This window comes from Mirounga leonina, unplaced genomic scaffold (assembly GCF_011800145.1).
Source record: "Mirounga leonina isolate KUSES-001 unplaced genomic scaffold, KU_Mleo_1.0 Mir_413, whole genome shotgun sequence".
In the NCBI taxonomy this organism is placed as follows: Eukaryota; Metazoa; Chordata; class Mammalia; order Carnivora; family Phocidae; genus Mirounga; species Mirounga leonina.
The window spans coordinates 84,249-98,691 of NW_023270734.1; the positions used below are offsets into that span (position 1 = coordinate 84,249).

General features: G+C 41.6%; 1 protein-coding gene across 3 annotated transcripts in view; it reads left to right on the forward strand.

Annotated features, from left to right (window-relative positions):
- Positions 1-14,443, forward strand: part of EPC1 (enhancer of polycomb homolog 1) — a 96,083-nt gene that overhangs the window by 25,457 nt on the left and 56,183 nt on the right. The window contains exon 1 of one of the 3 annotated variants that reach the window (XM_034987170.1): positions 782-1,193. The exons of 1 other annotated variant lie outside the window; for it this stretch is intronic. In XM_034987170.1, the coding sequence (XP_034843061.1) occupies positions 1,041-1,193 (153 nt within the window). In that variant the 5' untranslated portion in view covers positions 782-1,040. Of the gene's footprint in view, positions 1-781; positions 1,194-14,443 lie in introns of those variants that run through there. One more of the 3 variants, XM_034987168.1, reaches the window with a different exon arrangement.

Sequence of the window (14,443 nt, forward strand, 5' to 3'; positions counted from 1 at the left end):
ACACACACACACACACACACACCCCGACTTTGGGACAGAGGAGGATGTTTACCGTTTATATTAAACCGAATGGATGGAACGGACCAATGATTTGCGGCCGAGCCTGTCAAATATTATAATTCAGAGTTTCATTAGACGTAAAAATGATCGCTGGTAAAAGTTCACCCAAAGTAGCATTTCGCCCCTAATGTCGTTTGTATTTTTGTTCTAAGACCTAAAAAGCCGCGATAACTAAGGCATACGTTCACCCACTGAATTTGCCTTCAGTGCGCTGCGCCTCTGGAGCGCCCCCCCAACCCCCACCCAGGGCGGCTTTGGCCCCCCGCGTCTCCCCCGCCCCTCGCGCCGGCAGCTGGCTGGGGTGACAGGTGCCGAGCCCGCCTACCCCGGGCAATAGCACCACCCCGCAATTCTCCCGCCGTCGCCTTTCGCAAAACCGGCGTGCGGGTGGAGATCGTCTGCCTGCACCTTCGCCTGTCACAAAACGGCGCTGGGGGGAGCGAGCGTGAGAAAGTGAGCGCGTGCCCGAGAGGGAGAGGAGGATCGAGGAGCCAGCGCCCGGCGTCCGAGCGCCCGGTCTGCCCCGTCCCGCCCGTCCGCCTCCGGGCCCGCAGAGGGTGGGGGCCGCGAGCCGCGAGCCGCGAGCCGCGAGCCGCGAGGCCGGCGGGCGCCGGGGGTTGGCGGGACGCGCGCTCCGTGCCGGCGCCCGGCCTCGAGCCCGCGCTCCCCCCCCCGCCGCGTGCCCGCGCTGCTGCGCGATGCAGTGTGGGGAATGGCTGGGGTTGGCTGAAGAGCGCACAGTGGAGTTTTAATGTCCGCCATGTTGGCCATGGCGTATTGAAGAGAGCGAGCGAGAGAGGAGCGGAGCGGCACAGCCTCCCACCCTCCCGGCTGGTGTTAGTGCCCGGACGGCGGGCTCTGCGCTCCGCCCCTCAAGTCCCCGGCAGCGGTAGGCTAGTGGGGACCGAGCCCCCGGTTCTCCATGATCCCGCTGGCCGGGGCCGTTTCCCCAGAGCGGAGAGGTATCTGCTGCGCCTGAGATGAGTAAACTGTCGTTTCGGGCGCGGGCGCTAGACGCCTCGAAGCCGCTGCCGGTTTTCCGCTGTGAGGATCTGCCCGACCTGCACGAATACGCCTCGATAAACCGGGCCGTGCCGCAGATGCCCACCGGAATGGAGAAGGAAGAGGAGTCGGTACGTGTTAACTCCCCTGTCCGACCCAGCGCCAGGCCCCGTTCCCTCTGCTGCCTGCGGCGGCGGCGGAGCAGCATACCCACACAAAATGGCCGCCATCTTCTCTTCGCCGCCGACTCTCAGTCGCCGGCCGGGCCTTTACCCCGCCTCCCCCGGCCTCGACCCCCGGCCGCCGCGGCCCGGCGGGGCCTCCTCTAAGGCCACCCGCCGACCCCGGCCACTTGTACCCGGGTCCCGCGGAGTTCGGGAGCCCGAAAGGCACAAAGGGGTCACGTGACGAAGCTGCCGGCAGCCATTTTGTGGTCTTAGTTCTTGGGTTGGGCCTTGTGCATCCGGAGAGGGGAACGGGCTGGGTGGCGGTGGGGGTGCGGCGAGCCGGGAGCCGCGGAGGACCCGCCTGCAGCCCTCTCCGCAGGCCGCTGGGTGGCGTTCTAGGGCCACCTCGGTCTTCGCGCGCCGCCGGCGCCGGGGAGCGCAGGTTCCGTGCGCTGTGGGGGAATTTCACTTCCCGGTGGCCTGGAAAGGTGGCTGGGCGCAGTGGGGCCGGTAATGGTGACAGCACGTCTGTGAGGTTTATATTCCCTTCACCCCCTGCAGTAGAATGTCGAGGGTACGGCGTGTTTGCCCGGATGACTGACTTTCATAGAAGATAAGACTTAATTTCTGTATCCTCTTTCTGGGACTTCTGCATTCATTCCTCCCCAGTTCCGATTAATCGGAGGATAAGGAACTGTCCCAGACTTTTTCTTTGATCTTTGAGACTATGTTGCAGACTTATTTTGGAGTGCATAGCTCTTCTAAAGCCTGTAACTCTAGTATTGCTTTTTTTTTTTTTTTTTAATAAAGTGTAAGTTCGCCTTCTTTCTGGTTTCTCAACATAGGGGAAGAAAAGACCCAATTTAAGAAGATGCTATAGCTCTAGATTTCGAAAGAGGGTCCTTCCTTATCGATAACCGAACTAAAGTGAGTTCATTTACAGAAGTCTTAACATTGAGATGTCTAAACCGGGTGGGTTTCAGTATTTAACTCTTTACACCTAGTAGACATTTTATCGTAGCTATGGCTTTACCTTGTTGTAGAAACTGGGTTCAGACACAAGGATAATAGAATCTTCCTCTCATTTCCCCCAGATCCTTGACAGTATAACTTGATGACTTCTAATCCTAAGGAATTGCATACCTTGGTTTTCAGGTACAGCCATTTAAACAGGGTGCAGTGTATTGACAGTCAAGGAAATCAAGGAGTCGCTGGATTTGTGTGCTACAATTTTGTTGTGGAAAATTGTACTGTAATACTTCTACTTGGTACTGTAAGAATTTTAAATGTAGAAATTATGTTTTGTAATGTTGATTTTGAAAATAAAGCTGTTTAAACTGTTTGGGTTATTTAACCTTTTCAAGTAAAATAGTTGTGACAGTTGAATGTTACTTTTGAGAGTAGTGTTTTAAATCTAACTTTACAGATAAGCTAAGTGATAAGTGTATGTAGTAGTTGAGATTGTCTAGTGTAGTAACTGACTTTTCAGCACACATCTGTGAGACAGAACCTCTTAATTTATTTTACATGTATCAACTTTAGAGTAGACTGGTGCCATTTGTTTATTTTTTAATAAGTGATTTGTTTTTAAAAATTAAAGTACTTGTGACTGCAGAATCTTGTCTTTTGGTTTTATTTTTGTTTCTGTTTATAAGTTTTACAGATAATACTTTAAAGTTGGGGTGCTGGTGTTACACTGCCTTGGAATTTAATTTATAGTCCTTGTTTTGCAGCCAAGGAAGGTGGGGAGAACTTTGATAAAAGCAAGGGAGCACTACAGTACACAGTAGACATTTAGTTGAGTCTTGCTTCTGTGAATACTTTGGACGGTCCAAGAGCTACAACCTGAAATCAGAGCTGAGCTCAACTGAATTATCAATACTTGTTAAATTTTACAGATAGTTTTTGTTCACAGAAATAATTTTGACATTTTATAGTGCAGTGGATATCGTTAGTAACATGTGGAATCTCTGTTTCTGAGGGACATGAGGGATGTTTTTCCTTCAGACTTCCTTTTCCATCATCTATTTAGAATTTATTTCACTTTACATACAACTGAAACTATGATCAGTGAAGCATAGACCTAAGGAACAGATACTGAATTTAATAGAAGAATGTAAACAGTACCAGGTAAATTGCTGCTGTACAGTCCTGTGGTTCCTGCTGTCAGTGGTAGTTGGCCATATAAATCACAGTGTTGAAAGTAGCATGTTACACGATACTGAAAATGTAGACTAAGCATAAAGGTAGTTGAATTCTGAGCTAACCTTAGAAAAACAAAACTTTCTGATAATTTGCTGAAGCATGATACACTTCTTAAAAAGCTAAATGGTTAAAACAAACTTTTGCCTTTGACCGACACATTATTTATGGTGTCTCTTAGGTCAGAGTGCCCTAGAACCTGAACTGAGGGTCTAGTTTAGGAAAAGTATAATGGTATGTTGATCATGAAAAATGGGGCAGACTTAAATGAGGACTGTTTTGTATACACCACCTGATTAAGAAAGCATTTCATGATCAAAAGGTATCTGCAAAGTTGTCAGGTAAACTGTATCTGGTAATTGTTACCATATTTTGTTTCTATGGTGAATAACAAATTCTAGGTCTTAATACTGAGAAAATAAAACTTATTAATGTACTCCCATTTAACCAATTTTAATAATGTAAGCTGAACACATTGACTTAATTAGGCATGCCTCTTAATTTTTAAGAAACAACTTTAAACAGAACTCCTCAGTTGCCCGCCCAAAAATGACTTAACTCAGTTTAAAAATTTTTTTTTATTACTGTTGGATTGAAAAATAACTCCAGATTGTAATAAATTGAAGGACTTGACTGAGTTTTAGACATTTAGAGATTAAATGTTTGAATTGATACACTGTAACACATTATAACTTGTTAATCAAAAAATAACTTTTTAAGTAGGTTTCATGCCCAGGGTGGAGCCTGACGTGGGGCTTAAACTCCCGACCCTGAGATCAAGACCTGAGCTGATGTCAAGAGTCACCCAGGCACCCCCAGAAGTAATTTTCAAATAGGAAATCAATAGACTGTCAGCTCTAAAATGAAATAAATGAGTCCCTTTGGGGGTTAAAAAAGACAAAAGTTTAAGCAAGTTGAAAGGGCAGATGTTGCACCACTATAATACTTGAACATTTTTATTAAGATTATAATTGTAAATTTGAGATCTTAACTTTGAAGTTAGGAATATTCAAATACTAAGTTCAGTGCCAGAGCTTCACCTTTAATTGGAAATGTAGCTTTTAGAAGATGTCAGTACTGTTGATATGTTTTTATTAAAATTGATTTATTTTGGTCAAAATTGGAGCTTTAAATTATAATTGTCCCTTACAGATACTTACCCTTTAGGAAAGACATTCTGAAAACGTTGGTTTTAAAGTGATATTAAAGCTCCATGAAATTGGAGCTGCCTTGTTCCAATAGTATAACATTTTCATTGGGATGTCTAGGGTGTTGTGGCTCCATTAGGAGTGGAGAGTTAACCTTTCTACTCCTATTACCTAGTCTCGTTTGGGTAAGATACATGATGTAATTGACATATTAATGATATCACACTAATATTACCTTATACAGCCGCCTTTGAGACTGTTAGAAGTAGGGTCTAGCCATTACAGTCCAACACTTTGTTTTAGTAGGGTTCTAACCAGACAAAATGGTCTCTTACACCTGCCTTTCTCTCCTCTTAAAACTACCACCTTTCATTTTGGTCCTGTATACAATGTTATTAAACCCAAGTTAAGGACCGTTTATAAAGTGGGCAGGTTTTTTTGTTTTTAGTTAAAGGGAAATTGGAAATACGTACATATCTCTGATATGAGGAAAAATGAGTGCTACATTTTCAAAACTTAAAGTCTAGTTTTCCTATTTTATAAAAAGTTAAATCACTTTAAATGATCAATTTAAGAGTTTGATTTCTCATTTTTTGAAAGAGACAAGAATCTTTTTCTCTTTAAAATTTTATAAACTAAGCTTTTTTAGTCCTTGGGAGCTGTAAAATTAATCTAGAGTTCTCCCTTCTGTCTTGGAAGCAAAGAAAAATATGTGAAATCTCAATTACTGTAGGAGCAAAGTTTAATTTTTTCAAATAGTTTGAATTAGAAACAATTTTTTTTGCATTAAGTAGCAAATAGTCTATTTAAAATCAAAGATAATTGAAAAGCAGTAGTAAAATTTAATTTCTACCTTCCCAAGATTTTTTAATTTTTACTTTTTTTTTTTTTTTTTAAGTGAACTGAACACCCAACATGGGGCTTGAAATTATGACACCAAGATCAAGAGTCATATACTCTACCGACTGAGCCAGCCAGGTGCCACTCCCTACCAAGATATTTTTAAGTAGAAGTTTCTAAGCTGCGGTTCTAAGGATTATGTGGAAATGATCCTGAAAGTAATGAATTCCCACAGTACACATATAAAATTTTGTGATGGTATATTTTTCTAGGAGAAAAGTTCATATTTGTCAACAGTTTCTCAAAGTATTGGTAGTGAGGTGGAGCAGAAAGCTCAAGGTTAAGTGTTACTTCTAGAAATTTCAAATGAAGTTATTTTGGTTTTATCAGGATGACATATAGACTTATTAATAGGAGAAGGATAATTGAAAAAAGCTAATAGGCAACTCAGGAAGAGACTGAGCATTCTTTTTTTTTTTTTTTTTTTAAGATTTTTTTATTTATTTATTCGACAGAGAGAGACACAGTGAGAGAGGGAACACAAGCAGGGGGAGTGGGAGAGGGAGAAGCAGGCTTCCCGCCGAGCAGGGAGCCCGATGCGGGCTTGATCCCAGGACCCTGGGATCAGGACCTGAGCCGAAGGCAGACGCTTAACGACTGAGCCACCCAGGTGCCCCGAGACTGAGCATTCTTAACTGCAAAAGGAACCTCTTGAAAACTATAATTCCTAGGTGCCTAAAGAGCTCTTCTTTCAGTGTACTATTTGATATTTAAAATTTTGGATTAGTACCATTTGTACTTAGACTTCATTTTCTTATAAAACAATAGTAATGACAGCTGACAGGCTTACGTATCTAATCATGTTTTGTGAATGCTTTGTGATCTGTAATGGAGTTTGTGCTGAACTACCATTTCTTTTTCTTAATTAACAGTACTTAATTAAAAATATCTAAATGTAGGATAGCTTAAATTTTGTAAACAAGGAATAATAACCTGCGTTTACACATTCATGAATTTGTGGTTAGATTGAATATTAAACCAACACCCCTAAAAACTAGGTTTTAGTTTTATATTTTGCATTCTACATCATGGTATGTGGTGGTAGTAAAGTTAAACAGATGAAAGATATGTGTGTATGTACATACATAGCTAATGACAAGAATTCTGTTTATATAAAAATGTAGAGTCTGACTATATGATTCAGTTTTCCTGAAAAGTTAGGGGTATTTGTTATCATCAGTTGGTTAAAACAGCAACTTTAAAACAGAAGATAGCTTTTTAAAAGGAGCAACAATACCATGGAATGATGGTATAGTTTGTAATTCTGCTTCTTAAGATAACCAACAAGGAAATGAGAATTTTATATTGTAATTTGGGAATAAAATGAGTTGTGAGTTTTTAAGTGCAAAAGTGGTATGAAAATATGAAATAACTTCTAAAGACAGGGACTAGAGTATGTCTTTTACTTTTTAAAGTAAACTTTTGAATCCTTAAGGTGTGGTTTACATTAGTATTTTGTAATACCTTTTCTGTAAGATTATGTCAATTTATTGGGAAATCAATAAGAAAAATGGTTCAGATGTTTTCAGTAAATGCTAAAACTACTTTCAGTCAGTTACTTGAAGGTAACTGTGTTGTCTTTAGCACATTTATAAATTGTGGCAAGTCTTTCTTGATCACAATTTCTTTCTTGAGTAAACAACAAATGCAGCTTTTCTGATATACAGGGACTCCGTTTTCTTTCTTTCTTTTTTTTTTTAAAGATTTTATTTATTTATTTGACAGAGAGACACAGCGAGAGAGGGAACACAAGCAGGGGGAGGGGGAGAGGGAGAAGCAGGCTTCCCGCTGAGCAGGGAGCCCGATGTGGGGCTCAATCCCAGGACCCCGGGATCATGACCTCAGCCGAAGGCAGACGCTTAACGATTGAGCCACCCAGGCGCCCCTCTATTACAGTATTTTGAACATAATGGAGACCCAACTTTGTTCCTTTAAATATATATGAAGTGAATTTCATCCACCAGCCTCTCAGTAGTAGGTGAATAAAAACAAAAACATGTTGTAATTAAATCTACCATGACCCATTATTTGAGTTGTAGCTGTGATGAATGGGGGTATAATCAGTTCTTCAAAAGATAAAACTCTTCCTCAATTATTTGTTGTTATGGAAGTTATCTTTGAAAAGTTTGGTTCTGCTTCATTTATGCACGGTGGCATAGTTGGCTGAATTTTGCAGCATATTATTAAAACACATCATTTTGTTTGAATTTATTTCAGTATAGCAAGTTCTGGCTGAAGAAATAGGACATGGCCTTAAAGTGAATCCAGGGGCAAAGATAACGTGAGGTTTAAAGCATCCCATTGATGGGCAGACGGCCTCTCTGCTGTCCTGCCTGCTGCTTCCTTGCAGTGTATTCAGTAAACTTCTAGCTCCTTTGAAAATAAGTAAAGTGTCCCGTGGATGATTTAATACAGTTTCAAATCTTTTTATATATTGGGATGAATTATTTTCATAATTGTGGAATCACAAGTAGCAGTTGTATATTCTCTGAGAAAATGTAGTTTGGCTTTTATGGCCTTTGACAAATCACTTAACCTTACTGAGTGAACTTCACTCTCTTCTGTGTCTGCAGTCTTCTGACTGACGAGGTAGCTCCAAGGAATGAATAAGGTAGGGTAGGTAAAAATGCTGTATAGACGACTTTTGTTGTAACCAAATACTAATTGAATGTTTAGAATGGCCTTTTTCTTGATTCTGAAAAACTACTACATTTACACAATCCCTTGTATTTGGGGATTATCTGATATGAACGCGTTAGATGTGTTCTTTTTCTTTTAGAGTTGTATATAGTTGCAAAAAGGGTGTCTTTAAGTTTAGGTAATAATTGGGAAAATCAACCTTGGACTCAGGGCTTCATCCAGGTTCCAACAGTGGAGTGTGTGCATACATGGACACACTCACCCAGGTTTTCTTAACTGCAAAATGAAGCAAGGCTATGAAAATTTCCTATTGTAATGAGTATATTACCAATAAATTTAAGTCTGTTTCCAGATGAGCTTTATGTGGTTATAGAATAGTCATTCAATCTTGATTTAGTTAATGATTTCATTTGCATATTATATAAGCATAATTTACACAGAAATAAAGGTAGTCTGGGTGCATGGATAATTGGTTTCATTTTAGTCTAGGAAGGCTCACAAGTTCTAAAGGATTTAAAGAATATAAGTGGGTGCTGTAGTCACAATGCTTTTATTGTTATGAGAATTTGAAATTGGAGCTAGAATCTTGTAGTGATGGTTGCAATTGTGTGTTTTACCTGTAATGTAATGGAGGGTGAAGGGAAACAAAGTATAAATATGGCTGTTTGGAAGTCTAAAGCAAGAATTTGATCATTATTCTAATAAGTGGAGATATTTGAGGTAAGGTATGTCTGTTGTACAAAGACAGAAAATGGAGATAAATCCATTTTCATTCACTTTTGTAGCAAATATTTGTTGTGCATTTGCTTTGAGGCAAGGACTATCTAGAGGCCCTGTGGATACATGGATCTTATGTTCTGGAATATGGTAGGCTCTATTAGGGCAGGAATTTTTGTCTAACTTCATTTAACTGATGTTTTCAGCACCCAAAATAATGCCTGGCATGTAGTAAGTGTTTGATTTGTTTAATTGAATGAATTCTAATGGGAAAACACAAAAAAAAAGAAGGCAAGTGAATGTAAAATATAACTCTTACGTGGCAGTGAAACAAGAGAATTTCAGGTGGAAGGAGGAAGATCGAGTTTTCTTTGCATAGATGGTCAAGGAACATTGGATCTGAAACTTGAATGGTGGGAATGAGCCAACCCTGTGAAGAAGATCTGGATGAAGAACATTCCAGGCAGAGAGACCCATAGATGCAGAGAGCCTAAGGTAGGAATTAGAAGGCCAATATGACGAGGGCAAAGTGAAAAAAGGGTAGGGTAGTATGAGACTGAGGACCAGGGATAATCAGGAGTCCAAATCTGGTTAGGTATTATAGGCTACTACAAGAAGTTTGTATTGTTTTGAAATGAAATAGGCCATTAGAGAATTTCAGGCAGAGGACTGACATGATATGAATTGTGTCTTTTCAAGATTATTCTTGCCACCATGTGGGAGAATGAGCCATATTGGCAGGAATGAGGATTGACGGTAACTTTGACTAAGGTGGTGGTAGTGGAGATGAAGAGAAATGGATGGATTTGAGGTATATTTTGAAGGTAGAACCAGCAGAACTTGCTGGTGAATCTGAATGTACTAGGGATGGAGAAAAAGAATCAAGGATTAACTCCTGATTTTTACCTGGTGCACCTGGATAGATAGATGTTTGGGCCACTTACTGAGATAGGGAAAATTGGAGGAGGGAGGATATTGAAAGAATGGACATGTTTGGTTTGAAGTGCCTCTTGTCCATATTTAACTGGATATGTAAGAACATAGTGCAGTAGAACAGTCTGCACTACAACTGTAAAGTTTAGAAGTCATGGGTTGGTACTGTAAACTTGGACGTCTTTGGGAGATAGATGGTTTTTAAAGCTGTGCCTTCGGGCCCAGCTAGAGGAGTAGCTAATAGAGAAGTAGGAAGAAAACGAGGATCAAAGGGTCTCAAAAAAGAAGGACATTGGTTAACTATGTCCACTGAGAAGATGAGTAAGGGGAGGGTGATTGTTTGATTAGATGTGTGCCATTGGCCTATTTTGGTGGAGTAATGGGAAGGAAAGCCCAGTGAGAATAGAAGAAATAATGAAAGATAAATAAAGGAGTCATAGCAAGTATAGACGACTCTTTGCAATAGTTCTGCTATGAAAAGAAGCAGAAAAAATAAGACAGTGGCTGGAGTGGGCTAGGGGATCAACAAATGATTTTTTTTTTTTTTTAAAGATTTTATTTATTTGACAGAGAGAGACACAGTGAGAGAAGGAACACAAGCAGAGGGAGTGGGTAAGGGAGAAGCAGGCTTCCCGCCGAGCAGGGAGCCCGATGCGGGGCTCGATCCCAGGACCCCGGGATCATGACCTGAGCCGAAGGCAGACGCTTAACGACTGAGCCACCCAGGTGCCCCCAAATGATTTCTTTTAAAAATGAGTCACGGCTGGGCGCCTGGGTGGCTCAGTTGGTTAAGCGACTGCCTTCGGCTCAGGTCATGATCCTGGAGTCCCGGGATCGAGTCCCACATCGGGCTCCCTGCTCGGCAGGGAGTCTGCTTCTCCCTCTGACTCTCCCCCCTCTCATGTGCTCTCTCTCATTCTCTCTCTCAAATAAATAAATAAAATCTTTAAAAAAAAAAAAAAAATGAGTCACGGGGCGCCTGGGTGGCTCAGTCTGTTTAGTGTTCCTGCCTTCGGCTCAGGTCATGATCCCAGGGTCCTGGGATCGAGTCCCACATCGGGCTCCCTCCTCGGGGGGGAAGCCTACTTCTCCCTCTCCCACTCCCGCTGCTTGTGTTCCCGCTCTCGCTATCTCTGTCTCTGTCAAATAAATAAATAAATAAAATCTTTAAAAAATAAAAATTAAAAAAAAATAAAAAAATAAAAATGAGTCACGAGAGGGTGCCTGGGTGGCTCAGTCTGTTTAGTGTTCAACTCATGATTTTGGCTCAGGTCATGATCTTGGGATTGTGAAATCGAACCCCACGTCGTGCTCCAGGCTCCAGAGTCTACTTGAGATTCTCTCTCTCCTCCCTCAGCCCCTCCGTGTGTGCTCATGCATTCTCCCTCTCTTTCTCTCTAAAATAAATTAATTTTTAAAAAATGAGTCACAAATTTCCAGCAGACACAAAGGGAGGAGAGGACAGAAACAAGGGAAGCAGAGCTAGCCTTCGGGTTCCCCGTCTCTATCTAGAGAGTTTCCAGGCTGAAAGCATAGGTAGGGGAGATCCCAAATAGAACCTGACAGCCTCTTTGAGTTGAAGAGAGAAAATTCAGAGTTTGGAGAAGCTGAAATGACTTCAGGGCAGGCTATCAGACATGCACAGAACATGTCTCCTTGAGTGTAGCTAAAAACTGATCAGAGCCTATCTGTGAGGAAACTAAAGAGGCTGAAGGAAAAGCAGTTGGAAAGAACTAGGAGGGACAGTTCTGGGAGCGCACATAGGGCTAGGAAAATGTTATGTCTTCACTAGCCAGAGCAGAAAGACATCCTAATACACAGGGTGTCAGATAAAAGTTCTCAAAAGAGTTACTTCCTTAGTAGTAGGCCCCAGTTAGCTTTAAAGACTGTTCTGGATACAGCCTAACAAAGATTAAACACTCTTCTCAAAAGGATCAAACTAATTTCAAGCAACTTCACTGTGTACCAGAAAAAGCCCAAAAATGTTCAAAGGAATACTAAAAGGTCCTACAACATAAAACTTAGTTTTTGGCACCCAATAAAAAGTTACCAGGCGGGGCTCCTGGGTGGCTCAGTCATTAAGCGTCTGCCCTCGGCTCAGGTCCTGATCCCGGGGTCCTGGGATCGAGTCCCACATCAGGCTCCTTGCTCAGCAGGAAGCCTGCTACTCCCTCTCCCACTCCCCCTGCTTGTATTCCTGCTCTCACTGTTTCTCTCTCTCTGTCAAATAAATAAATAAAATCTTTACCCCCCCCCCCAAAAAAAAGTTACCAGGCATGCAAAGAAGCTGGAAAATACAACCAACAAGTAAGGGAAAAAAGTAATCAACAGAAAAAGACAGAAATAACCCAGGTAATAGAATTAGTAGACAAAATGTTAAAATAGTTTAGACTTAGTGTAATAGTTGGAATGATGTCAAAAAAAGATAAAATAATCCTATCCCCTCTTCTACTCGGCACTTTTTTAAAACTATTTCCTTCAAACTGTCTTTCCTGGATTAATTTCACAGTGGGGATTGGTCATTAATTAGAGCAGAAATACTTCTTCCTCTTTAAAAGTAAGAAGAAGGCAGGTATGTGAGGGGAAAATGCAGTTACGTTGTTAGAATTGGCAGTGGGAGAATGAGGTAATTCATCCTATGATTCTATTTTCTCTGTGAAGTATGAGGTGAGATCATCACCTCAGAGTGAGGGGGGTACCTTAAGAGAGATGAAGGTATGTGTGGGAAAGCTAACTTATTAGACAAATGTGGTATGATTGAAGGACTAGCTGAGGGCTCAGTATTTGTGATCATTTAAAGTGAGACCAGTCAGCTCACTTGAGCAGTTGAATGCAAGCCTTAAACTTGAGTTCAGGCACCAAATAGGTATACAATAGGGGTTTTTTTAGGGTGAAGATTTGCCCAGCATGTACAAAGGAAGAAGAGAGGGATGAGAGGTAGATTATCATGATAGACCATGGAATCTAAACTGGGTGGGCAGGGAAAGAAGACATCAGGGAGCTCATAAATAGTGGAGAGTGGTAGGAGTCATTGAAATAAAAGGCTCTGTGGGAGGGAAGTGCTAGAATAGGTGAAACTAAGTCAGGAGAGGGTGGTGGTTAAAAAGTGAGATGCTTGATTTTTAGATGTCAGAGGTGGCACAATTACCAGTGAAGGCAAGAGCTAGAGTATAATCACAAGAGTGGTGGCCGAGGTGGAATAGAGGAAAAGATCAATGTGGGTGAGGTCATGATGGCAGAAGTGTATTAGTCAAGAAGACTGGGAGCTCTGGGACTTGACCAAGAGAGTGTGTATGTCAGCTTTGGGAAGAGTGATGGTATGAATTTCTGAGGGGTTATGATTTTTGAAAGGACAGCGAAGAAGAAATGGTATGGGATTGGCAGTGTGAAGCAAGGAAGATGAATAGTTAACCCACCTATAAGGATGTGAGACATGGGAAAATAAATGGCTTCTGCTTTTAGGGAGTACGATTTCTGGAAGACACTGCCAGGCTTCAGTTAGGGAAGGAAGTTGGGGGAACAGTGAAAGAAGTTGAGACTTGTATGAAGAGTTTACTGATAAATCTCTAGAGAACAGAGCAGAAGAGTTTGGGAAGGCAGAGAAGGGCGGAAGATTGGGTCACATTAGGTGATATTGAAGTCAGAGCCAGGGAGTTGGATTCTGTTTGTAAAGAGAGGTTTATCCAGCTAACCTCAGATGCACAAACAGTTCAAGATACTTTCCTAGTTAATAATCTGAATCTGAACTCCTATGGAGCCATTCCTGCAGCTAGATATGGTGTGAGGGCCTGAAGGAAGGGCATCCCCACTAGGTAGAAACTGGCTGCTTGATGAACTCCAAGGAGTCCATCTATCACTCCTGGAGTTACATACAGGCATACTTCAGAGAAATTGTAGGTTCAGTTCCAGACCATTGCATAAATATGGCAATAAGGCGAGTCCAATGAATTTTTTGGTTTCCCAGTGCATTTGAAAGTTACGTTTACACTATACTGGAGTTTATTAAGTGTGCAATAACATTATGTCCAAAAAGTACATACCTTAATTAAAAATACTTCATTGCTGGGGCACTTGTGTGGCTCACTTGGTTACACATCCAACTCTTAATCTCAGCCTCAGGTCTTGATCTCAGGGCCATGAGTTTAAGCCCCCCCAAAATACTTTATTGCTGAAAAATGTTAACCATCATTCGAGCTTTCAGTGAGTCGTAATCACTGATCACAGATCACCATAACAAATATAACAATGAAAAATTTGAAATATTGTGAGAATTACCAAAATGTGACACAGACACGAAATAAGCAAATGCAGTTGGAAAAATGAGGCCTATACACTTGACCTATTCAGGGTTGCCACGAACCTTCAATCTGTAAAAACTGTGAAGCTCAATGAAAGGAGGTATGTCTGTAAATATCTTTACAATGAAGGCTTTTGATACAGTATGCTTATTTTAGGATCCAGTAAGTGGACCTTGGGGTTGTTATTGAGCATCTGAGAACTTTCCTTTCTCTACAGTGGTTCTCCACAGGGACTGTAGTATTCTCTCATCCCCAGGACATTCTGGAAAATTGTGGGGATGCTTTTGATTATCACAGTTTTGGAGAGCTTTTGGGGTCAAGAACAGTGTGAGTTCACTTTGCAAAGGGTAGTCCTGCAACACAAAGAATTGCCCTT